At 30.9% G+C, this 27,465-nt stretch overlaps 2 protein-coding genes across 51 annotated transcripts in view; one reads left to right on the top strand and one right to left on the bottom strand.

The window, feature by feature from the left end:
- LOC127738028 (glutamate-rich protein 6-like) overlaps positions 1 to 11,227 on the top strand; it is a 38,952-nt gene extending 27,725 nt beyond the window's left edge. For all 5 annotated transcript variants that reach the window (XM_052249082.1, XM_052249080.1, XM_052249081.1 and 2 more), the window contains 6 exons: positions 2,028 to 2,185; positions 2,680 to 2,765; positions 3,564 to 3,716; positions 4,459 to 4,687; positions 5,390 to 5,469; positions 7,653 to 11,227. In XM_052249082.1, coding sequence (XP_052105042.1) covers positions 2,028 to 2,185; positions 2,680 to 2,765; positions 3,564 to 3,716; positions 4,459 to 4,687; positions 5,390 to 5,469; positions 7,653 to 7,839 — 893 coding nt within the window. In that variant the 3' untranslated portion in view covers positions 7,840 to 11,227. The remainder of the gene's footprint in view (positions 1 to 2,027; positions 2,186 to 2,679; positions 2,766 to 3,563; positions 3,717 to 4,458; positions 4,688 to 5,389; positions 5,470 to 7,652) is intronic.
- Positions 11,228 to 17,688: 6,461 nt separating this feature from the next.
- LOC127738024 (centrosomal protein of 63 kDa-like) overlaps positions 17,689 to 27,465 on the bottom strand; it is a 50,631-nt gene continuing 40,854 nt past the window's right edge. For all 46 annotated transcript variants that reach the window (XM_052249031.1, XM_052249035.1, XM_052249034.1 and 43 more), the window contains 4 exons: positions 27,148 to 27,290; positions 22,350 to 22,513; positions 19,952 to 20,289; positions 17,689 to 19,228 (listed from right to left, as the gene is read on the bottom strand). In XM_052249031.1, the coding sequence (XP_052104991.1) occupies positions 19,085 to 19,228; positions 19,952 to 20,289; positions 22,350 to 22,513; positions 27,148 to 27,290 (789 nt within the window). In that variant the 3' untranslated portion in view covers positions 17,689 to 19,084. The remainder of the gene's footprint in view (positions 19,229 to 19,951; positions 20,290 to 22,349; positions 22,514 to 27,147; positions 27,291 to 27,465) is intronic.

Below are 27,465 nucleotides of genomic sequence, written 5' to 3'. Positions count from 1 at the left end.
GTTCAGAAATTTGGTTTTCATTTCCAAACATTGTCCAATATAATGCTCACTGCAGTTTTTCAACCAATGGAATTATTCCATGTTACCTGAAATAGAGTGATGCATCATTCCAAATTAAACCAAATGTGGTCTGAATAATCAGTTAATCAGACCTTCTACTTAAAAACATGGTAAATTACTGGTACTCAGATTATGTCAATGTTATACATAGAAGACTTGTGAGCAATAATGTTCATTGGCGCCTCTAGATATTGCAGTAACTCTCATACTGTTGCTGCTAAGGTTTATTTTCTGCTTCTGTCCATGTTTTTGAGCAAATTGCCCATGTTCTGTGAAAAAAGGTGTATCATAGTGTCCATTCTTACAAGTCATTATTCTGAATAGGACCAAAAAGAGGTATGTATCGAAAACTCTGGAGAGCTGAGTAAAAGAACTATATTGCTTTAACAGAAATGCTTCATAATGATGATAATGGTGTAATATTTGAACCAATGTATTTTGCAAAAGGATATGGGTTGACTTATACCCCAGAAAAAATTCCAGAGCTTATTGCTTTATTTCCTAATGTTTATATCATGTGATGTGATATTAAATCTGCATCTGAAAGGATTATATGGTGATGGGAACCAATTCATAGAATGATTTTAATGATGTCAGATAATTCAAGTTCATTTCAAGTGTTCAAACCTTTTACATTTTAGTTAAATTGATTAAAAATATGAATATATGTAATAAGATTATGAATTAACATGGAATTACTTTAAAGGTAAATCTATCAAAATTCTGTTCCTTGTTTTTTACTGTGGAAATTTTAATATAAGATATAAGTATTTTTGGACACACTTTGTTAACTTTGTAGAAAATCATTATACTTCCTCACGAGAAAAGAGTAATTTGTCTAGGTCAATTAACAATATAGTAGCTCAACTTTCTGATGTGGACATACCTGACCATTATGAAGGTAAATGTCTTGTTATGTCAATTTCTTATAGTGATTTTTTTTTCGTTTAGCAGTTAATTAATCAATAAAAAATGGGTTTTATATAGCAATTGTTTGTCTGGGTACCAGTTTATAAGAGAACAAGAAACAACAACTTGCATCGAATATGGTAAAAGGGAGTTTTTATAGAAATTCTTCCCTTAACTTGACTTTGAATCAGCCAAAATATTGATATATAAATAAATGATTTATGCTTAGTGATGTTATAAAGGAACATTACAGATAAATCTTGAAGAAGATTTTAAATGTCTTGTCCAAAGACCAATTGTGCACATTTAAATACTTTTTTATATGAAATACTAAAACACATCTTATAATTTCACTCTTATATGTTCATATGGATCACAGTTTATTAATTCACCACTACTAAAATAAATTTAAAAAAAAAATTAAGTGTAGAATTTACTTTTAAATTTACAAAAATTGTTGTAGTTAAAATCTGTTAAGTGCCTTGAACTAAAACCCCAACCTGCATGCTGTTTGTGAGTAACTTCCCACGTAGATATATTAACAAATACTGTATTCCCTCCCCTTCCTTTATTAGTATAATTTTTAATTTTAAGTCTTTAACAAAACTAAGCACTACAATTTTATTTTTATAGAATTTAATTCTGTAAATGATAAGCTATTTAATTATTTCTTTAAATTGAAATTAATCAATTTTATTTCTTTGCATGAACTATCAGTTAACATTCATTATGTAATCAATGGAAATATTTATTTAGTTCAATTTGGTTATGGTTTTTATACATGTTAATAATGTAGGATTGCATTATTTGTTAATGAGTGATAGCATACTTTCAATTTCATAACATTCAGCAAAAATAATCAGCACAGACACCTGAAAATGAGATTTTGAATGATTTTTTTGAAATTTGGAAGAAGAAAATGTTTGCCAAATATTGGATCAGTTTTGAATTTAGAAAATTTGATGCAAAATTATTTAAAATTGAAGGTATGCTTGAAATTGATAGAACTCCCAATTACAGTATCAATGTTACAAGGTTTTGTTAATTATTTTTTACAGTCGCTCGTCAAGTCAAGACTATAAAATACCAGCTGTCATCACAGATGTGTTTAAATGAAGGCTGGACAATTAGGCCTCCGAGTCCTGTTCTACCAGATGATGACAATGATGTGTTCACACCAGAACCATTAGATCCTGCCATGATTGCTGATGGAAAGGTGAGCATCCATTGACTATGCAGTATTAGCATTTATACTTACAACACTGAAGGTGTATTTGAAACACTTACCAGAAAGAAGATATAATAAGGATCATTATTTGGTCCTTGAAATTGCAATAACAATAAAACAGTTCAATTCTTTCAAAATTATACTAAGTTTATTCATAAATGAAAGGGACGATTTAGTCTGTGTACTGTAGTGCAGAAGTGTTATCTGCTATCTCTCTGCATGTGATGTCATAAAAATGTTAAAATTGACATATTTTACCTAAAATGGTAATTTTACATGTAGTTTTAGGTAAAGTTAGCTTATTATAATGAACAGCCTGACTCAAAGGATATTGTAATTGATAAATTGAAAGAAGCAGATAGTTTTGGCCATCAGTACATAGCATCTATTGGTAAGGGATCCTTTTGTAATCAAAATGACATATATGTCACCATAAATGAATTTTTTTTCAAAACAAACTTTTATTTTTGCTTATATTCTAGTGGAGAGAAAGACCAATGATAGAGAAGTTTTATGATGATGAACAGAAATTTGTTACTTTGTTTCCAGATGGTACAGGAAATGTTTTGTATCCTTTGAATTTATACATATATTTATATATTTCAATGAAAATATTATGATTCAGCTAATTGATAATTGCTGTTGTTCAGTCTTGTTTGAAGAGAAATGTCACTGTGATGCTTTGCAATTATAAATTTATTGGCCAGGATGGACAAAGTCCAAAACCGGCTTATAGTATGGTGATGCCGGGTGGACAGACGAGGGGAGGGGCAGTTTTCAACCGAGATCCCTGAAACTTCACAGGACTATTGCACATAAGTTGAAATTGTGCACCTGCTATTAACGAATTAACTCAGTCAATTTTCAGCAAAGTTTATGAAAGAGGGTACAAGTTTTGTGTAATCAACAACTCCTACAGTTTTTAACCCAGATTCCTGAAACTTCAAAGGAAGATTACACATATGTTGAAGTTGTGAACCTGCTATTATGGAATTGTTTGAGGAATTTTTTCTTATTTTTCCAGACTTAGGAACTTAGTCATCCTTCAAATATTTAAATGTTCAGTATAGAGCATTCTCCATTGTTTAAGAAACATTCTGCACAACCCAGCCATTTGAGTCTTTGATTTACTTTTGGTAACATTGTAATGATTGAAGCTAAAAGATAACTCGATATCAAACTTGAAATAAAACATCTAATAAGTTCATGGCACATGTGTCAGCTATGGTACAATTTACCTATTACAATGAAGCTCAAATATTGATGGGGTTGAATATTGAAATAACATGAATATGAGTTGTTTTTATTCATATTTATTAATACATATACAAACTGTGTAAAATATTGAACCTTAACAACTGACCAGTTATCCTAGTGGTAATTTAGCCATTTTGGTGTCATCAGTTAAATTAGGACAGTATCATTATGTTTTACATGATGACCAGCCAATGCCTAAAACATTATCGACCTTTGACCCTGCAGGGTATGGCAGTTGTTACCATACAAATGGAACAGTAAGGTGAGAATTGGGGGAAAAAAACAAACCTACTAAAATCCAAAGCCAAATTCATCAATGCAGCAGATTATTATTATCATACTGAACATTAGAAAATGGCTGACATATTACCGTCTTTGAACAGGCATTTTCATAGATCTTGGTATGGAGTTATTCCTTTGTTTTCAACACTAAACCTCCCATTTGGATAAGTCATTCTACACGGTTATTACTTAAAAAAAATCTAATTCTACACATGCAGTCATTGCTTTTTTAAAAAAGAATGGTACACTAAAACTTCTTTAGATCAGGAAAATAATTTTTTGCATGAAAAATGTATGTAATGCTTACAAGCTGGGAGAGAAAAACATAACACACACAGCACACATCAACCCTCATTAAGTTCAACAATTGTCCCAAATGTATTCTGTTTGCTATGAATTGTGTGTAAAAAGTAAAAAAGTATTGTGCTATGCTTTGTTACTCTGACATAACTTTGTAAATGCATTTATATAAGTAATGCTTGCATAGATGAATTTACTGTTGTTGCATTAGTTATAGAATGAGGTTACTATCAGATCAATTATAATACATTTATACAAGACATGGAATTATTCTTTGTTGCTTTAGTTGTTAATATTTTATGTTAATATTTCTTTGAAAACTTTGCTTTAGGATCAGTGACTCAAAATAAAGATGAAAATGTAAATTCTGAGAATTCTTAATCAAATGTTTACCTTTTTAATCATTGAAAACATCTTATTAGATTGTATTTGGACCAGTTTGGAGGTGTAGAATTGGATGATACAGGTGCCAAGAAAAAGAAATGGTCGTGGAAAGACCAAGAAACTCATGTTCATGCCCCACCTTTCCAACCCATCTGTTTTGCTCTCAATAAAAACATGGCCGTCCGAGTTATGGGACAGGAAAATATAGCTGTAACATTTAGTGCCAAACAAAGAAGTTGTAGATTTAATGTTGGAACCAAACTAAAGGTAAGATGTAAACTCTGTACATTAGTGTTGATGTATTCTGTGAAAAAAGAATAACTTGGATAAACTATGATGGGCAAAATAATTACTTGATTTATACAGAAGGAAAACCATTCACTGCCACTGAAAATAGTTGTTGGGTCTTTGCAGTCAGATGAGTGTACTATTAACTATTTTGATTTTAATAATACAATAACAGAAGGAAATTTTCAATACTGATATTTATATAAGGTATTGCATTGTAACAGTTTTTCAATTAGACAGTATGTGTAAAATATAAGGATACATGTAAAATCTATATTTGAATGCCTCACTGATTAAACATTCTTTGGCCCCTTGAATATGAAATCAAAAAGGATAATAAGATAATAGTTTTCTTCATGACTCCTGGTCTACTATCATAATTGCAAACCACTCATTATTGTTTTATGAATTACATATACAGGTGGACAATCTAATAAATATTTAGCTTACTCGAGATAATTTGAACAAACCAGTGGAGACAAATTAACTTTACATGCAGGTCTTTTCTAGATTAAGTTTTTTTCTTCTTCTTCTTCTGAACATTTTATCTACACACCATCTACTTGTAGATGTATAATTTGGTCATTTCTACCTCTTACAGGTAATCAAAGGAAAGTAATATTAATTTTACAACATGGAGTAGGTTTATAAATCTATTAAATGACTGTTTTATTTCTTCAGTTGGTGGCACCAGAAAATATACCTCCAAAAGAAATAGATGATAATGCAATATTCCTTAGTGAGAAGAAAATCAAAGTAGAGTAAGTGTTTATAAAAGTACTTAAGACTACTATCATATAGATTGTTAATTGACGTCTTGCTTGTTTAAGATTAATGGACTTGAGTTCAATAAATGCTTGGCTATTCCTTAGGAATTTAGTAGACTCACCAATCTGTTGGTTTAGTTATTTAGAAACAAATTCTTTTATGCTAGGATGTAAATATAAAAAAAGTATGTAACGGCTCATCTGTCCATCTGGTTTTGTCTCGCCTTGACGGAGTCAAAAAGCGAGACATAGATATACTGTTTCCGGCGTCGTTGGCGGCGGCGTCAACAATGTATTAGTTTGTGATTAGGTCTAGTTCATGGTGAACCACTAGTGGTAGGTCAATGATATTTGGTATGCAGTTGTATTAGCATTGGCACATCTCATTACCATGGAGATTATTTGGCCCCACCCCCTCAGTCAAGGTCTATTGACTTTGAAACTTTGCTTAGTTTACATGTATTAGTTTGTGATTAGGTCAGTTTATGGGGAACCACTAGTGGTAGGTCAATGATATTTGGTATGCAGTTGTATTAGCATTGACACATCTCATTACCATGGAGATTATTTGGCCCTACCCCCTCAGTCAAGGTCTATTGACTGAAACTTTGCTTAGTTTACATGTATAAGTTTGTGATTAGGTCAGTTTATGGGAAACCACTAGTGGTAGGTCAATGATATTTGGTATGCAGTTGTATAAGCATTGGCATATCTCATTTCCATGGAGATTATTTGGCCCCGCCTCCTCAGTCATGGTCTATTGACTTTAAAACTTTTGCTTAGTTTACATGTATTAGTTTGTGATTAGGTCACTTTAAGGGGAACCGTTAGTGGTAGGTCAATGATAATTGGTATGCAGTTGTAGAAGCATTAGCACATCTCATTTCCATGGAGAATATTTGGTCTTTACTTCTCAGTCATGGTCTATTGACTTTGAAACTTTTGCTTAGTTTACATGTATTAGTTTGTGATTAGATCAGTTTAAGATGAACCACTAATGTTAAGTCAATGATATTCGGTATGCAAATGTATTGGTATTTGTAAGTTTCATTTCCATGGAGATTATATAACCCCACCCCCTAATTATGATTCATTGACTTTGAAACTTTTACATAGTTTACAAGTTAATGTTTGTGTTTAGGTTTGTTTAAAGGGAACGACTTATGAAAAGTCAATGGTATTTGGTTTGCAGTTGTATTAGCATTGGCACATCTCATTTCCATGGAGACTGTTTAGCCCTGTACATTCAGTCATGGTTCATTGACTTTGAATATTTGCATAACTTACATGTTAAAGTATTGTAATTTTAAATTCAACATTTGCATTATCAAAATAAAAAATAGGCGAGACATATCTCTGTGTTAACAGTTTATTATGAAAAGGAATGATTTAATATTTGGTCTGGTTGATGATGATGAGTTGTAGCGAGTGAGCAATTGTTACATCTGTCTGTTTACTGTTAGTTTGAAACTTTACAACACTCATTGTACAAGGTATATTTTTGTCAAAGTTTTCTCGTCTTCTATAAAAGGGAATGAATTAATATTTGGTCTGCAGCTTGATAATGTTGAGTTGTAGCGAGTTTGCAATTTTTACATCTGCCATGTAGCCATTTCCTGTTTGCAGATAGTTTGAAAATTGACAACACTCGATTGTACTATTGTACAAGGAAAATTTTCGTCAAACTTTTCTTTGCTCCAATTGAAAAGGAATGATTTTAATTTGTGGTTTGGGAATGATTAGTTATGCCACGTTTACATGTTACCTTTAATAATTAATTGCAATTAGGTCCAGACCCTGTATTGGTCTTGTTTTATCTTTTTGGATATTTATGAGTTTTAAATATCTGTAAACTACTGTTGACTCTTAATTGGGTGTAAAAGTTTTGTCCATTAATTGGATAGGGTGTAAAAGTTTTGTCCATTAATTGGATAGGGCGTAAAAGTTTTGTCCATTAATTGGATAGGGCGTAAAAGTTTTGTCCATTAATTGGATAGGGCGTAAAAGTTTTGTCCATTAATTGGATAGGGTGTAAAAGTTTTGTCCATTAATTGGATAGGGTGTAAAAGTTTCGTCCATTAAAAGCACTATTTTTTATGTTCTGTTCATTAGTAATAATAAATATATTGTATTGTTAATGTTATAAAAGTGTAATCATTTCTTGTTTTTTCTTGCAGGACTTTATTAGATAAAGTAGCAACACTATTGAAATTCCCGAATTCTCCAAAAATAGATAAAATCTTGCCTCCTTTACATTTGACATCAAAAAGTCTGAAAACAGAAAGAATGAAGAAAGAAAGAGCAGATCAAATCACTGCACAACAGAACAAAAAACCAGGAAAACCTATACTTGTTGTTAGTTGATGTGTTAGATTTTAAATAGATGCTTTTATCAAAACTTAAAATTTTGTCATTTATGATTTGTGCAGGACTTTTTAACGAAATTTGTAACTGTTAAAATTGTAGCACAAGTTTAAAAAAAAATCAGAAAAGTGGAAATGTCTGCATAACAAAAAAGTTTAAAGAGTGACCATTATCTGGTTAATAAGAAATAATATATTTAAAAAAAAGTCCTTCATGTATAAAACTGCTTGTAATTTCTATAAATTTAACTGCATTGACTTATTGGACAAACCAAATAACCAGACGACTATGATCAACAACAGATATATGTAATATCTTACAGGATTAAAGCTGGAAAACGTTGTTTCTATAAGGTTGTTTAAACCATACATTGTTGTACATAGTGTAATATACTTGTACATACATAGAGCAACAGTGTAATATACTTGTACATACTTAGAGAAACAGTGTAATATACTTGTACATACTTAGAGAAACATACTGTATATGTATAAAGATTATTATATTAAACAGTGTGCAATAAATGCTAGTTTAAAATATTTTTAGTTCCAACATGAGTTTTTATTGCTTTGCTATTCAACAATGCACATCCTGTTCATGGTGCAGCAATTTTAGAATGCCAGTTTGGAGTGAATTTTATAATGATTCCATTTTTAAATTTGAATTTTGTGATTAATGTTGGTAGAAAATACTTCTGCTAAAGTTCATGTATGACATGAACTCCATCTCCAGAATACCACAATGAACCATCATTGGTCAAACAAGACATTTCCATAGAAAATGATGAAATTGCACAATTTTTGGTGAAAATTGTATGAAAATCTTACCAAAATTATATAAATGTCAAATTATAAAAATATGCATATAAAGCAAAGTGAATAAAGTGTCATTTGCCAATATTTAAACACTTGACATGCTTTCCAATATACTTTTCATCAAAATAATAACTTTTTATGATAAATTTCACAAAAAATTGTGAATTGGGCTGCACTACAATCTAAACAACCCCACTGCCCTGTTATTTTATAATATTTATAATATGTGATATAATATTTATTATATTTTATAAGCTGATGGTCTTAAATTTGAGACTGAGCTTCTAATGAATTTCAAATGTTATGTTGTATGTTTATTGCAAATATGTTTGTGCTTTTTGTGTCAAATGACATGTTGTATCTGTGATAAATAAGCTTTTTACATACTAGTATCCAGTAGAATAACTTATAGAAAGTGTTAAACTGCTGATATAGAACACATACTGCAATTTTATAGAGTAAAATATACATTAATCTGTCTAAAGTGAACTCTGAAAAAAGTGTCTTGAGAGTTGTAACCTCCATATTTTTTATTCACACTATTGTCAGTTAAAGATGAATTATTTAAATTCAAAAGGTTGATTTGATCTTCTGAGCTTGTTCTTCATAACATTCTCAACATTTTCTCTGATCATTGAATAAAATTATATTTTCTATGTTTTCCAAAAACTTTCAATCACACAGGGATCAGTTTAGACAGGTATACAGTTATTATTGCTGCAATTTTACATGTGTTAAATTGATAGAGCTGTACTTTATTTTAAAAACAACTGCTGATATTTACTGTCCAGTTATTTAAGATGTATTTGTGTTGATAAAATAATTGTTTATAAAATAAAGATATCTGTGATATTGAAATCTTGAAGCCATTTATGTAATGCACAGTACTGACTATTGTAAGAAGTCAAGTATATAAGCACTCATGAAATTGCTACATATTAATGTTCATATTAAAATATATTTGTGGTATGTATGTTCAGATAAAAGACAAATAGTATTTCTATGTCAAATATCCTACATTTTAGCAATATTATGTTGCATGTGATGTTTTTATCTCACATGTGATAAGTGCCCCACCATGAGTAACTTTGTTTAGGGAAACCAGCTGTTTCAAATACATTTATATAAACCTTCTCCCCCCTTCTCTTATCTTGTTAAATCAAAAATTTATATTGAGATGGTTTACAATGAGACAATGTCTGCCAATTATCATCAGATGACCTTAACCTCACTTAAAGGCTTAAATGATTCGGTAAATGGTTGAAGTGTTATTCAATCTCTTTAAAATATTGTATGATGATTTATGTTAAACTTATTCTTTCAAACATTTCACTGCATGGAAAACTACTGGTAAACATATTTTATTTTAAAACATTTTTTTTAAAAGACTAGTTTTTTATGTAAAGAATATATTTTTAATCTGTTCATTTGTAAACTGCCAGTTTTATTTCATACTCATCATTCAAAGAAGCCATTAATGGGTTGTTTTTATATTTGTTTTACCATTTTTTTTGCTTGTTGTTGAATCTCCTATTTAATGTTATAATATTAGCATTTAAACTAGATATGCACATATTTGTATTGAATATTGAATGAAAATCTTTTTTAGCGTTTGATCAAGGAGCTTTTAGATAAGCTTATTTTTAAATACACTGTTTGACAGAGAATAATTCATTTCAATATCTGTAGTAATTATATTTATTTGTCTTTATTAGGGAATTGCAAATTTTTGAAGCTGCTTTATAAAAATATTTTATCCAAACATCACTGTCTGTTTTTTTGTAATTTTTTCTAGACTTTGGAGTTATCTTTTTTTAGAGGGGGGGGGGGGACTATAATTTTGAAATATTATGCACAATTTTGGATTTGTTTTGAAAATATTTCTAAAAGTTTGACATAGTCCAAAGATTGATAAATGGAATATGAAATTTTCACATCTGTCTATATATCTTAAAATACTTTGAGTATGGTTTGACTAGTTGTAAATGATAACATATTCCAATATACACCCATTTCTACTGGTTAGAATCAAGAAATCAAGAAATGTGGACAATGATTGTCCCTATAAGGCCCTCCGATGACATGTCCGTACTATTTGGTAAAAAATATCATCAAAATATGGTTTAATAGTCAGATATTAGGAAAAAAATATAGTTTTGTTTTACAAAATTTGAAATTCTTGGTTTATATTTATTAACAGAAAAAGAGGTAAGACAACTCAAATTTAAGAAGTCAAAAGAGTTGAAACCGAAAATTCTTTGTAAATTTCATCTTAAATGGATAAATTTGTTTTCATCATCCCAATGTTACTATTTAATTACTGTAACCTTAGATTGCTTTTAAGAGCAATACAATTATCATATTATAATGTCTTTGTATGATAACTGTACTGAATGACCTCATTTATCATGAACTATTTTTCTTTATAAATGTTCTTTTTGCACCTGTTTATTTCAAAGCCTACTACATATAGTTTGTGCACAATATTTATCAGACCACTTGTTATAATTGTATGATTTAACAGCAAAATATGACAGTTTCTGATCAAGTAAAACCTGCATTTATACAAGTTACATTGTGTTATTGTTTTATTTCAACCTTACTGTCTTTTATTAGCAGATCATCTGAGTGAACTGGGCAAATAGTTAAAACAAATTGCATGATTATAATGATCATAAACTTTGACATCTGACCTTTAATATCTGTCTTTCATGTAATGAATTTGAATAAGGGTAATATCTGTTAGACAGCAATTTAGGAGTAGGAGTCGACTGTCCAGTTCAGTCTGAAAAATGTGTCCGGGTAGGGTGACATTCCTTCCTGCAAATACCTAGTGAACTAGCACTAAATCCAACTTGGTTTGTCAGTCTTGTACAAAGCAGGGTTCATATTCATCACATCAATATGTCCAGGTCCTGACAGGCATGTAATATTGGCACTAGACCTTAAACACAGACCAATCCACCATCAATTATTGATTTATAAGATCTATAACCTCTTACAAATGATGTAAAATTTGCTTGAATGGAATGAAAAATTGTCAGAATTGAAGCAAGGAAGACTCTTTCATACTGTTACAATTAGTCTGAGAGTTTTGGATTTCTTCACTTTTGATAAACATTGTTGCAGATGACATATATTGCTGTTCTTATGAAGGAAGTCATAACATTTTAGAAGGTAATGAGGCTTAAATCTGTTATTCATATGAACAATTTTCTATCTGATATAAATCAAGGCCCCAGCTTGGAAGAAAATCTATAGGCTGCTAGACATCAGCAGGGAAAGGCAGGGTGGGACGGCCATGCCGCTAACCAAACTGAATGGGAGAAAAAATATTGTCTACAGACCTCTTTTTAATTGTTTGTTAACTATAAAAGTGACAGAAGTTTTTGAATTTAGATCAGAATATCTGAAACTGAATATTTAGGCTTACTGTTTAGTCTTTATGTTGTACTAGAGGCAGTCAGTTTGATACATTAATATTCTTCCTCTTTTGTTTATAGTTTACTGAATCCCAAATATATGTGTCACTTTTTTTTAATGTGTCAATTTCTAAGTTGTTATAAAAGATAGGTCAACTACATTTGGTCTCTACATTTTTTGGAAAGTGTGCTTGATCTTACAGTCAACTATTTTACCAATCTGATCACAAGGTGCTATTCTGTATATATGTCTGATCCGTTATAACTTAGATCCCTATAATCCAAGTCTTTCAGTGAATATAAACAAAATTTATTGTACAGGTAAATAATTTCTCTGTTAAAAACAATCATTAAGTAAGCTGTTGACATCCATTTTTGAGGTGATCATGAAGCATGCATTTTCCCCCAAGTAAAATGTAAATTCAATAGGTCAGATTATCAGAACTCTCCCTAAAAGATCATTACAACATTTATGAACAAATATGTATCCAGTGACCTTGGATAAATTAAAGTGATATGTTTCTTCAGATCCTTTTTCACTTAAAAATAAAACAATGATGTGAATCATTTATCTTTGAGGATGAGGATGTTATTTACTCAGTGGTCTTGTTGTACAGGACTCATCTCGTGTAGTGAAGGTCATGGGTTCAATTTCCTGCTGGATAAAACCAGATTATCAAAATTTATTTGCTGTTTCTCATGTTAAGCTGGATTTATGTATTTATGCAGAGGGATATCGGCTGAGTAATGCTTACATGTCTTGTCGGAGTGATTATTGTTGAACTATTCCTGCACTATTATTATGTGAGCTACCAAATTCATATCACATCAATGGGTACCTTAAACATGTGACAGTATCAGGTCGGGTTTCTAGAAACATATTCACAAGGTAGCTCTCATATACTAATAAAAAACACTGAAAATTGTTATGTTGATGATTAAATCAAGACTTTACCCTCTTTGAGATCTAACACTTTAGCATTCATCTTGGAACTCAGTCATATATCGGAAGTTAGAAGTAATGTTTTTTTAAAGATCTCTTACACTGTAATGACCAAGATTATTTATACCAGTCAAATGAAAATAATTTTTGTAATAGGAAGCTATATTTTAAATCTTATGTTTGTCTCAAATATTTCCATAAATCCATAGAGAGATGAAAATAACTACTAAATCTTGAGGAAGCTTGACGACAATGTTCATGGATTTCACATATTTCAGCTCTGTTCCAAATGTTATAGCTGTACAGTTCATATCCTATTTCAGAAAATTTGAATTTTTAAAATCAAAAGTAAATTTGTTTTCATTGTGATATTGCAATAATATGAAATCAAGCTGTCATATGGGCACCTTCAGGGATACTTTTCTGCCAATTTTGAATTTTAAATAGTGAACTATTTCAGTAACTGTGAGTACTCTGTACTTTGTGTCTTTTATGTTTTTGTTAGTTTTTTGTTCTTTGTATAGACCTGATGAGTTATGCCCTTTTCAAATGATTTTTATACGCCCGTTTACAAGACGTATTATGGTATACCGTTGTCATTCTGTCCGTCCATCCGTCCGTATGTCCGCCTGTCTGTCGTCAAAATGTCGGACAATAACTCAAAAACTCTTTAACCAATTTGCATGAAACTTTGGTGAATTGTTTATATCTATTGACATGAGCTCCCTTTTAATTTTTATAAATTTTAGATTTTACGCTTCCGAGTTATGGGGTTTTATTCATTAAAAAAAGGGGGATTTTCCAGTTTTCAGACAATAACTCAAAAACACTTTAACCAATTTTCATGAAACTTTGGTGAATTGTTTATATCTATTGACGTATGGTCCCTTATGATTTTTATAAATTTAGATTTTACGTTTCCAAGTTATGGGATTTTATTCATAAACAAGAGGCTCTCAAGAGCCTGATTTGCTCACCTGTACATTTTTGCTTAAATCTTTCATCAATGATGATTTTTGCTTTTCAATATATATCAATGAATGGCTTAAAAATTAAAAATGCCATTTAAATGTTCTTTGTATCTGTCATATTTTCTTCAAAAGCAAAAAAATGCATTTTACCCCTATGTTCCATTTTAGCCATAGTGGCTATGTTTCTTGATGTACAAGGAAATAAAATACAAAATTTATACTAGATACTCATTCAGCCCAAGTTTTGCTGAAATTGATTCAGCAGTTTCAAAGGAGAAGATTTTTTAAAGTAAGGAAACTAGATAAACAAATTGTGAAAAAATGTCTTTAAAGGGCAATAACTCCTTAAGGGGTCAATTGACAATTTTGGTCATATGAATCTTATTTGTAGATCTTTCTTTGCTGAACATTTTTGCTGTTTACAGTTTATCTTTATAATAATATTCAAGATAATAACCGAAAAACTGCAAAATATCTTTAAAATCTTCATTTCAGGCCAATAACCTAAAAATCAGATACCCGATTTGGCTGATAATTTCAGGGCAGGTAGACCTTGACCTTATGAATACTTTAACTTCTTGTCTGATTTGCTCTAAATGCTTTAGTTTTTGAGATATAAGTCAAAAACTGCATTTTACCCTATGTTCTATTTTTAGTCATGGTGGCCATATTTTTTGAGGAAACTGAAAATAAAACACAAACTTTATTCTAGATACCCGAAGAATCATTCAGCTTAAGTTTGGTTGGAATTGGTTCAGTAGTTTCAGAGAAGATTTTTTAAAGTTCGAAAACATGATAAACAAATTGTGTAAAATTGGGGCAATAACTCCTTAAAGGGTCAATTGACAATTTTGGTCATATAAAACTTATTTGTAGATCTTATTTTCCTGAACATTTTTGCTATTTACAGTTTATCTTAATCTATAATAATATTCAAGATAATAACCAAAAACTGCAAAATTTCCTTAAAATTACCAATTTAGTGGCAGCAACCCAACAATGGGTTGTTAGATTCATCTGAAAATTTCAGGGCTGATAGAACTTGACCTAATAAACATATTTACCCCATCAGATTTGCTCTAAATGCTTTAGTTTTTGAGATATAAGCCAAAAACTTCATTTTACCCCTATGTTCTATTTTTAGCCATGGTGGTCATGCTTTTGACAAAACAGAAAATAAAACACAAACTTTATTCTAGATACCCTAAGGATCATTCAGCTTAAGTTTGGTTGGAATTGGTTCAGTAGTTTCAGAGGAGATGTTTGAAATAGTTTACACTGGACGGACAACGACAGATGCCAAGTGATGGCAAAAGCTCACATTTGCTTTGGAAAGGTGAGCTAAATAGGGGTGATTTTCCAGCTTTCGGACAATATCTTTAAAGTGCAGTTTTTATGAAACTTTGGTGACTGGTTTATATCTATTAAGATAACCTCCCTTTAGTTTTTCATAAATTTCTGATATGACATTGAGAAGTTATTGAACTATATTCTTTGAAAACGCGAAGGGCGTATCATGCACTCATGGCGCAGCTGTTTATTGTCGAGCTTGCAACTTCTGTTGCAGAAAGCGCGACATAGGGATAGTGATCTGGCGGCAGCGGCGTTAACTATTTAAAAGCTTTATATTTTAGAAGGTGGAAGACCTGGATGCTTCATACTTTGTATATAGATGCCTTTAATATGTTATGAAGTTTCCGTCTGTCATATGTCCATTGTCCTTGACCTCATTTTCATTGTTCAGTGACTACCGGGGTACTTGAAAAAAATGTTAAGATTTTTTGTGATGTTAATTTCTCTCTTATTATGAGTAATAGGATAACTATATTTAGTATGTGCGTACCTTGCTAGGTCCTCATGCCTGACAGTTTTCATATGACCTTGACCTCATTTTATGGATCAGTGAACAAGGTTAAGTTTTCGTGGTCAAGTCCATATATCAGTTACTATAAGCAATAGGTCTACTATATTTAGTGTATGGAATGATTGTAAGGTGTTCATGTGCAACTGGCAGGTGTCATCTGGCCTTGACCTCATTTTCATGGTTCAGTGGTTAAAGTAAAAAATTTGTGTTTTGGTCTTTTCTAATACTATAGCAATAGGTCAACTATATTTGGTGTATGGAAATATTTTACGATGTACATGGCAATCTGGCAGGTTTTATTTGACCTTAACCTCATTTTCAGGGTTCATTGCTCAATGTTAAGTTTTTGTGTTTTGGTCTGTTTTTCTTAAACTATAAGCAATAGGTCAACTATATTTGGTATATGGAATGATTGTAAGGTGTATATGTCTGTCTGTCTGGCAGGTATCATCTGACCTTGACCTCATTTTCATGGTTCATTGGTCAATGTTAAGTTTTCATGGTTAAGTTTGTTTCTTAGATACTATAAATAATAGTTCAACTATATTTGGTGTATGGAATCATTGTAAGGTGAACATATCTAGCTGGCATGGTTCATCTGACCTTGACATCATTTTCATGGTTCATTGGTCAATGTTAAGTTTTCATGGTTAAGTTTGTTTCTTAGATACTATAAATAATAGTTCAACTATATTTGGTGTATGGAATGATTGTGAGGTGTACATGTATTTCTGGTTTGGTTTATCGGACCTTGACTTCATTTTCTTGGATCATGTTAAGTTTATGTGATACTTGTATTAAAGCTTTATATTTAGGACTATCAACATACAATGATCAGTAAAGCAGGCGAAACATTTCAGCGTGTGCATTCTTGTTATAGTTTGTTCTTATGTTGTACTGTTACACCACTGTTCCACTTAGGGCGAGGGTTGTATGTGCCTCTCCCAAGTCTGGAGCCTGTAATTTAGTGGTTGTCGTTTGTTTCTGTTTTGTACATAAATCAGGCCATTAGTTTTCTTGTTTGAATTGTTTTTTATTTTTCATTTTGGAGCCTTTCATAGCTGACTATGCGGTATGGTTTTTGTTCATTGTTGATAGCCGTACGGTGACCTATAGTTGTTGACCTCTATGTCATTTGGTCTCTGGTGAAGAGTTGTATCATTAGCAATCTAACCACATCATCTTATTTTTTTACAGACATTTAAACAAACTGTCTTTAAGATAGAACAATAAAAATGTGTGACTCCACTGTCTCCAAATAATATAAGCAGAAATGAAGAACATGTTTTGGTATTGGCACCCCAAAAACCACTCAAAACAAAAATAAGAATAGCAGTTGCACGATTTCTTGTCCTTTAGAAAAGTCTGTGCAAGTTTAGTGGAATTCTGTCAAGCTGTTTTCAAGGAGTTGCAGATTAACAAACTGATATAAGCAGAAATGACTTCGTCCAAGCTTTGATATTGGAAACCACAAAAAAAACATTTAGAGGAAAATAAAATAGAATAAAATAACTTCATGTCTTATACACAAATCTGAGATTTGGTTGAACGGGTTATATGGAGTTGCAATTTAACAACAGGACAGGACGATGGGAACAACAATGCAAGATGATAGAATTGATCCCTCTGTGTTGACCACAGCTGGATGTTGCCAGGCAACTCAATTACAATTATGCATGTTTGTTATTTAAGTGTTTCCTCCTCGTATCCTTTTTTTTTCATGGTATCTCTACTGCCTCAGTCTGTAATCGTGTAAGGAGAAATAAGACAGCATCAAAACCCTACAATACTGAGGGGGAAAATCAGGCTCATGAAGTAATAATAATAAACACAATTTTCTTTCAGAGTATTTACTCAAAATATATTAAATTTGTCAGTATATGCATACTTCTAATAAATTAATGTGACTTTGTACAGGAAATTATGTATAATTAATAGCTGCACTGACAACACTTTTTGAAAACAAATAAAAAAATTATAAGATGGTTTTTATTATCCATTGATTTACAATATCTATCTGACACTGAGTATATAGTATCAGTTGGGTATAATATAAATTATTGTTTTTCTTAAATTTATGTTGATGGTTAGTTTTAATTTTATTTTGTTAGTGCAATTATCACTTTAAATCAAACTTCTACTACTAATCAGCATTTCATCAAATCACCTACCACCATAAATTAATGTAAGTACATTGTACTACTACTGAGAACTACCCTTACACAGACAACACAAACACACACTCACAACACACACCTACACACAATCTAATTTGTATAGAGACGATAAAGTCCTCCTTATCACAGGTTTCTTTGATGACTTTTGATTCTAATCTACCACAAACAATTGCACAAAACACAATTTAACCATAAAAAAAAACAATGGGATTTTTCATTCAGAAAAAGGAGAATTTGGTTTAAAAATAAGATGCCATACAATTTTAACTAGTTATACAAATGGGTCATTTATTTCTTGGACAACTGCAGAAATCAATAGCAGGTGGCAGGTTTCCTCCAGTGATGAAAATATTTATTTTAGAGTTGGCTTTCTTCCTAAAAAAAAGTCTGCAACATGGATTTTTTTTCCATTTTAATTAAAAGTATTAATGGATAATTTAATGATAGGTTCTGCAGGACGCATACATAACAAAATAAAAATTTCAAGAATTATGCAAATTCTCTCTTACTCTCCAGTATCAAATACATTTCAACAAAATAAGCTCTAAATATTCATATCTTTTGTTTTAAGTACAATTAAATATTATTGGACGGAATAGACAATTGCACATAAATAAAAAAAACATTAGATTTGGATAACATTCATGTATCCACAATATTCAACATTTAAACACAAAAACAATGCTGTTTAGGTCTATTTCCTGGTGCATTGTTAACAATATCATACGATCAGCAGTTGTCACATGAATACGACAATAGCACACTCAAAATTCAGCACCTGAGAAACAAAAATATCATAATATTCTGCTACAACTGTGGAATGCTATCTATATTAACTATATAACATTTTAACTTTACATCATTTACAACTTTTAAACATAAACCAGTTACACAAATTACTTTTCATAACATTCACAATCACACGATCCAGTTTTCTCATGATTTACTTTCATTTAGTACTAGTTAAACTATGGTAGCACATTTAATGCATTACAACTCAAGAAAATTGTCCCCTGAGGAATGAACTACTATAAATTGTGAAACATTTCAGCACTATCTTTTAGAATGTCTTTTGATGGTAGCATCTGTTCCTTTCTTAAGTGTTTCTATGTGTGAGTCTATGAGTAGTTCCAATTCTCTAGCTCTTTGGTTTTCTGCTGCTAAAAATTTCTGTGCTACTGAATCTCTTGGACTTAACTAAAATAAAAACAAAAAATTATTAAGGAATTACAAGGAATCAACATGTAAAATATTTCTTATGAATTCTGGGCCCTTGCATTCTTATATTCAAAATTATGAAATTATTCTTTATATATATCTTAACTTTATATATATATATATATATATATATATATATACAAGTCTAAATTGAAAACAATGTTCAAACCTATGATTGCGTTGGATAAAAACCGCAATTTTTATACGTGTGCATGTAAAACAAATTTCTTGGTAGAGGGGTCTAAATACAGCACAAACAACATTTTCCAAAAGACCAAAAAAGTGAAAAGTATATTTTAACAAAACACATTTGACTAACAGGTCGAACAATGGATGTTCTTAAACCCTGCTGACTGCCATTGGCAATTGCCAAATAAATTGATCACCAGATTTAACATGGATCTTAACTATTAATTTAATACCAAACAGAAAACAATAAACTTGCGGAGAAGATGGTATACCGCAAACATGAGGTGCAAAAATTTATACACCATATCCGAATATTGCTAAATTATAACCGAATGTTTCAAAACCTGAAATCTAGTCATGTACAATTTCAACATGTTCAAAGACCTTTTTCAGTAAAAAAATAAATTTTGGGGACTAATATAGCTTTAGAAGTTTATAAAAAATAGGAAATATACTAGTGCAATGTATAGTATAATAAAATTTTGACTGATACAATTTTACATAAAGTTATACCTCTTCAGGATCTAAAGGTTCCTGTACACTTTCTGATATGGACATAGCACGGCTACTTAATATTGTGGAATAACTATTGTCATGGTGATCTTCACCATTTTGATTGTCGCCATTCACTAAATGAAGTGGTCCATGTTCATTCTGATGGATATAATCCTCATTTTCCCTGATATAAGGCTCATTTTCACTGGTGAAATGTCCACTGTCACTTGTATATAATCTATTTTCTCTTGTGAAATGTCCATTTTCATTTGCATAGTGTCCATTTGGTCTCAATTCATGATAGTCTTCTTCCGAAACAAGTGAATGTAGATCTATTTCATGATCGTCCTGCAGTCCTGTAAAATTGAATAAAAATTAACAATGCTATTGTAAAGGTTTCATGTTGGTTCATGGTTTTAATCAAATCCACTTGTTTTTCAAATTTAGGAAAAAAGTTTCAAATGGAATTTAGATGCAAAGGGAGTTTCTTTAATTTGAAAAAAAAAATTCCTGTGCCTACACAATAGGCTTTTCCTTTTCACAATACCAATGGGACAAATTTGTTTTCAATTAGCAGTTTGAATTCGTATCTTCAAACTGATCATTTGGTGAAAATTTTAGCCCACTGCTAGTGAAATCCTGTATATTAGTATCCGGTATAAAGCAAGTGCAGTGGGATGTTATAAAGTAGCATTATACATGTATAAAGATAATGCATGATGAAATTACACATAAAGTTTTATTAAAAATTCAATGAAGTGGAAAATTTAGGTCAAATCTGTGACCCTCTTTTGCCTGAATGCTGATTTACTCTCAAGGATGCACCCATATACTAATTTGCATTATCCTATCACGTAAAGTAAGTGACTGAGATATGAATTTGAACATAATACTTAAACAAGAACATGTGTCTGTAGGACAACATGCCCCACTCTAACCATCCTTTATCCGTGTTCAGTGAACTGTAAAATCTAGGTCAAATCACAATTTGTCATATAATTTTAAATGTTTCAGCTCACAATGAAAAAATGTGTATGGAGCTTCAAATTGATGTTCCCACCCACAGCTTCATAGTAAAATACTGTAAGGAAAATTTTTTAACCTCATACTGGATTGACTAACAGATAGACAAATGCCCAGACCAGAAATTGCCTTCTACTATTGTAGGTTGGGCATATTAGGCAGTGAAGTGCAACATTTAGGTAAGTCATGACCTTCTCCATTAATATGACAATTTGAATGCAATTACACACAAAGTTTAATGATAAAAAATTAAAAAAACAAAAATTTTAAATTTTTGTTCTCTTAAAAATGAGCTGTCAAATTTTTCAATCCTTTCAAATTTATGTAAATTTATTGATATATGAATAAAATGATCAATTATAGTGAACACATGTATTTTATATGTCATAGACCTGTCAAAATAGATATACTTATAGATATACGAAGATGTGGTATGAGTGCCAATGAGACAACTCTCCATCAAAGTCACAATTTGTAAAAGTAAACCATTATAGGTCAAAGTATGGCCTTCAACACGTGAGCCTTGGCTCACATCGAACAGCAAGCTATAAAGGGCCCCAAAAATGACTAGTGTAAAACCATTCAAACAGGAAAATCAACGGTCTAATCTATATAAAAAACGAGAAACACTTATGAATCACATCAACAAACGACAACCACTGAACATCAGGTTCCTGACTTAGGACAGGTGCAAACAAATGCAGCGGGTTTAAACGTTTTAATAGGCGCCAACCTTCACCCTACCTGAAACAATAGTGTAACATCACAACATAGAAAGACACACTATAAAATATCAATTGAAATGGCTTAACTCAATCAAAAGACATATTAACAAAAACAAGTGAACATACACTGAACGAATAAATTTGATCTATGACACAATGTAAATACAAAATTAATAAAACAAGGGGGTTAGATGTTTAACAATATCAGAAAGACATATAGGACTTAAAACTGCAATCTTACATCAAAATTTATGTATAAGACATCTTGAAACAAAAAATGTTTGGGGTTAATATTGTTGCTCATCTTAATATTGTCAAAATCTCAAAATGAGGCCATTTCCACACGTTTGTATTATTTTTAAATCAAAGTCAGAATTTCTAAAGCAAATAAATAAGCCCATATTGAAGAATACCTATACTGATAACTGACAGACTAATGTTTTGTAAACATCTAAAGGATGTTACCAGATAGATTTATATTTCTTTTTACTGTAAATTGAAGAAGCAAAAAACATAGCCTTTCCATACATTCTCCTTTTCTAGAAATGCTGGGGTAAATCCTTCATTGCTTTTTATCCTTTTGTTTCCCCTTTCTTTTTCCAATTATTTGTTCTATTGTTATTTTTTGTTGTTGTCTTCATTGATTTTTTTTTAAAGTTTATACTTACTAAAATGACTTTCATTTCTGTCCATGTCTAACTGATCTTCAAGCCGAGATTTCTGCATGCGTAGAAGTTTAGTCTCCTGTTCATATCGCTGAACAGTAGAATTCATTTGAAGTTCCATAGCTTTAATTCTCCTTTGGGCTGACTCCTCTATACTTAACATACGCCTACAAAAATCATTGCAGAAATCTTCAATTGTGAGACAGTCTTTCATGATGCAAGATTATCTGTGGCAATATATGAATAACAAGAACTATAAATATAACATGGAGTTATCATAATTTATTGCCACAAATATAAAACTGTGAAATCTCAATCAACAGGTAATACAGATTGTGTTAATTTTTAATAAAGATTGTTTAAATAATAAATACAAAGCAAAATGTAATTAATTTATTATTATTAATTACATTCTATATAAATCTGTGACATATGTCACACTAGACTGAGCTGTAATTTCAGCTGACACATTTTCAAAAACATGTAATATTTTCATAGATTATTTATAACATTTCACGCATTTCATCTAAAAAAAAACAATTGAAAATAAAACATGCGTTGTTTGTTTTTTGTTGTTTTGTAATTAATGCAACAAAGCATAACCAATAATCAATGATTATCTTATCATATCTGAATGATTATGTTGATATCCTTTAATATTTATTTGGCAATAATTAAACAACAATGTTTATGTATTCATGAAAAATAAATACATTTGTTTTACAACATATAATTTTCAACATACACCACTATACTACATATTATTTGAACAGGCCTCCTACATATCTAATTTTTGTTATTCTGAAGGCACTGCAAAGGGTAAATAAAATTACTAATGATTTTTAACTATCATGACCATATTGCCTAACTTTCTTTTAACTTTATTTCCTTTCTAAAATGATAAGTGACATTATATTCAAGGCAGGTGTTGGCTGAATGAAAATCTTTAATAACAAAAAAAACCCCAACTATTCAGGTTGATTTGTAGCTAACGTATTATCAGATTATATACAGGTAACCTAATTTCTGATCCCAAAATATCGTTGTTATCCATTTCAGTCAGATATCTGCCTCTTTTTATTGTCCAGCCTCATTTCAAATCACATGAATTTATACACTATTTGATTTGTTCTCATACAGAATAAGCAGAACAAATTTGCTGTCGGAAATAAGCAACCAACAATCAATCACAACACTTTCTATTCTTAATAAACTTTGATTTGCATATATAATATAAATGCAAGATGTTGTATTGCCACTGGGACAAATATCCACAATTGACTGAAAGACATACACGTAAGCAACTGAAGGTCATTGTATGGCCATAAGAACACAATCAAATTAGAAAAAAATTAAGTCTGCTCCATCAGATATGAATAAAATTACATGTTACTGTTAGATTTGTGGGAGAGTGGTAATTAGGTGGTGAACAGAATTATAAAAATCATTTGTTATTGAAGCAGTCCTGAGTATTGAACAAACTGCAAAAAATTTCAAAACTTTATCTTTAACTAGACCATATCCGCGACATCGCGGGTCCTTGACTGAATTATTTTTAGCCTGGATTTTTAGAATTCGTATTGTCATTTGGTAAAGTCACGCTGATTATAAGGTGCACAGTTATTCCCTGTATAATGACGAAGTTCAGGTGTGATTATTATCCGTGTTTATAGCAAATCCTGAATACACTGTTTGGTTGTGCGTCTGACAGAAGCAGAACGTACAGATTAGGTAACAGGGATCAGGTAATTTTGTGACATATACTATTGGAATCGGTATCGGATTCGACCCGGAACTTGTTAATTACTGGTAATATTAATTATGTGGAAAACAAAAGGGCCTGGAATGGTGTAATTTTTAATCTACACCATTGTCCTATATTATTTATATATAAAGTTTTATTTATATATAAAGTTAAATTCTGAGGGCAGTACGTTGACTGAGCATGCGCGATAGTGTATAAGACACGGATCGATAACCGCCTATGAATTTGGATATTTTCTCAAAAATTGGCGTTTTCTGTGGAAAAAAGATTTTTTCAAAGACAAATTTAGGAAGTACAAAACACTACATTTATATGTCATATCACAAATATTTCCGACTTTGTATGGTTTCAGAGGAGTTGCGGCTCAATGAAATCGGTCTCTTCCTTTAGTAGTATAGATATGCTAGGAGACAAGAGTTTCAAGGAAGTTGATGTTTATCAAGTGGCATGGTACATAAAGCATCAAAGCCTCTTTGTGTTGTTTGAAAGAAGGGAAACCAATATCATCTTAATTTAATTATTTCTGTAGGGGTTGTCATTATTATATTTATTTGACTATGAGAAAGGAGAATGGGTTTGGCATGCTGCATGCATTGTACTGATTGCTTTGGGCTATTTGTTGAAGGAGAGTTGTTGCATAGTATCAGAAAGTCACACAGTTCATAGTTAAATTCACACAGAACATGGAAACACACATGTGTCATGGTATCACCTTTTAATTGTAGAGATAGAATCCAAGCTATAAAATATACATACAATTTGAATAACAACTTATATCACTGTAAAACTGTCAATTCAGAAATGTTTGGGTGCCTTTATCAATGCGATTGTCGAACAATGGAAACAAATGTGAGATTAATTATCAGATTTGGAAATGTTGCATACATATATGCTATCAAAATCTAAAAGATTTTATTTCTGCAAAACCTTTTCCGCCACAATTTGTAAAAAAAAAAACATTGCAAATATTTCTGAATTTACAGTAATTGCCTCATATAAAAATACAAAAATGGTAATTTAAACAGACACATATTAGATTAAGAACTAAAGAGACAGCTTATTGTGCTGGAAATGAAGAAATGGGTCATTGTGATGTTATTATTAACTAATAAAACACCTTACCCATCAAAATCACTAAGAATGGCAAAAAATCACTTACACTGAATAATCATAGATTTAATGTCACAAGTAATCAATTTTTAGATTTGTATTTCGCTATAAAAAATACTGTAATGGCTTTCGAAATGTTGGCAAAAAAAGGGTTTTATAATCATAAAACAACAATAAAGCACTTAAATGTTCATGCTCACAAACACAAACTGCAAACAGAAATAATCTTCCAGGTTATTGTTTTTCAGATATTTTATCAACATAAACTTAAACGAATTGATTTGAAGAAAATCATAAGACTGCAGTGTTCTCCCCAGAAATTTTGGATAGCATCACATTTGGCGTAAAAAAATAAACATATTTTTTCAATGACATTTGACGCGTCCCGGCGATAATCTATTTCCTTTATGTTATATATGTTTATATTGTTCAATTCATAACTGAGAATACAATTAAACTATAACCATGATAACAGTTGTTTCAGTTTATGTTTTCTATATTCATTTATAGTTACAGAATTATTTTTTTCCTCTTGGACCAAATATAAAGATATATGTGTGGTTCCAGTTACCCTACCCACTCAACTAAATGAATGAATGAATGAATGGTTTATTATAGTGCAACCTGTATATACACGATACTAAATATCTAGCAAAAAAAAAGAACTGGTTTTTATATAAAAAGGGAAGAGAATATATCATATAGCAATAAAATTTCAATTAAAAAACTTTTTTCTTTATCATGTCTATGAAATTCATTGTTTAATGGTACTCAATGAATTAGTCCCAGTTGTTTCTTTATATCAAAATGATATATATTTTTAACAAAGTTAAGCTAGTTAAGCTACTTTAGCATGTTAAGTCAGTATATTAAAACAATGCTTTTTCAAAGAGAATACATTTAGCAAAGATATCTAATAGATAGTCTGTTAATGCGTGTGGAATGCGTAGTTTTCTCTTTTGTGATCATTTTTTCTGTCTACTGTGCCATGTGTGCATCTGTAGTTATTATCGTAAAAATGCGGAATTTTGTCATATCTGGTCCGGTTCCGATCCGCAGTTTACACAAATATAATGGTGGCGGAAGAAAAATTTATGAAAATAAACAATGTTTGACAAGAGATTGGGAATGCATATGACGCTTTAAATGCATTAAATGGATGAAACATTAACTAAAGCCAATTATGATCTCTTTCTAAAGAAGTATTAAACTTATTTAACTCAAAATCAAAATGTTTAATATACGCCATGTACGCTCTCGATTAACTAGATACCGGAAATGAAAGAAAGTATTTTTTTTTAAAAGTTGTAAAAATATACGACCTAACCTCTTTTCTTAAAGAGAGAAATCGTTTGTATCTTTGAATTTGGATTAATGCAAACGTAGATTTCGAATTGTTTTTCGAATTTCTGATTAAATTTTCTCCATGTTGAAATTTGCGATTGGACCACGTGGTATTAGTCGTGTCACAAGTGTCAGCTTGGGGTATTCGTATCCATTCAGTTATCACCCAAAGGGCAATTTACACCTATTTAATCACTCTAAATTGCCTCTATTGTCGGACTTGAAGGGATTACAATTAAAGGTGATATAATTTTTATGATCACAAGCGGTAATTAGATATAGAGACAAGAAAAATAGCATCCTCAAAATAATTATAGCGTCGCGGAAATTATTATAGCATCACGGGAAAAAAATATAGCGTCTCGGTGCCGCGACGCTAAAAACGGCCTGGGGAGAACACTGGACTGAAATATTAGAGTTATAAGAAATAGATAAAACAAATATAAATAGCAAGAAAACATCAAGATACCTTTTGCATTGCTTTCTAAAAACTATTTGACCAAACTTCTAAAAACAAAATACCTACAAATGAACAAGCTCCAATAATAATACTGAGGAAAATTGTATAGAAAGAACATTTACCTATCTTCAATATCTCTCATTTCCTGTGCTGAAGCCTCTGATTCTTTTAAAGCTTGTCTCAACTGTTCCTCAAACTTATCCTCCATTTCAGTCATTTCCTCTCTCATAGAAGTTACGTCATCTTTTAACTGACGGTTCTCTTGCTAAAATAAGCAAATTATCTCAAATTAACAAATTAATTCATAATTCTCTAAATTGTTAAAAGTATAGAATATAGTATTTTATTATTTGCCAAAAAACATAGCTTAAATATTTGTTTTAAAAAGGTAGAATCTGACTTTAAAGAGGACATATATTTTCTCAACCTGCCTAATAACC

Source organism: Mytilus californianus, unplaced genomic scaffold, assembly GCF_021869535.1.
Source record: "Mytilus californianus isolate M0D057914Y unplaced genomic scaffold, xbMytCali1.0.p SCAF_4, whole genome shotgun sequence".
Classification (NCBI taxonomy): Eukaryota; Metazoa; Mollusca; class Bivalvia; order Mytilida; family Mytilidae; genus Mytilus; species Mytilus californianus.
Note: the sequence above shows the minus strand (reverse complement) of the source record. Positions and strands in the feature narration are given on the sequence as shown.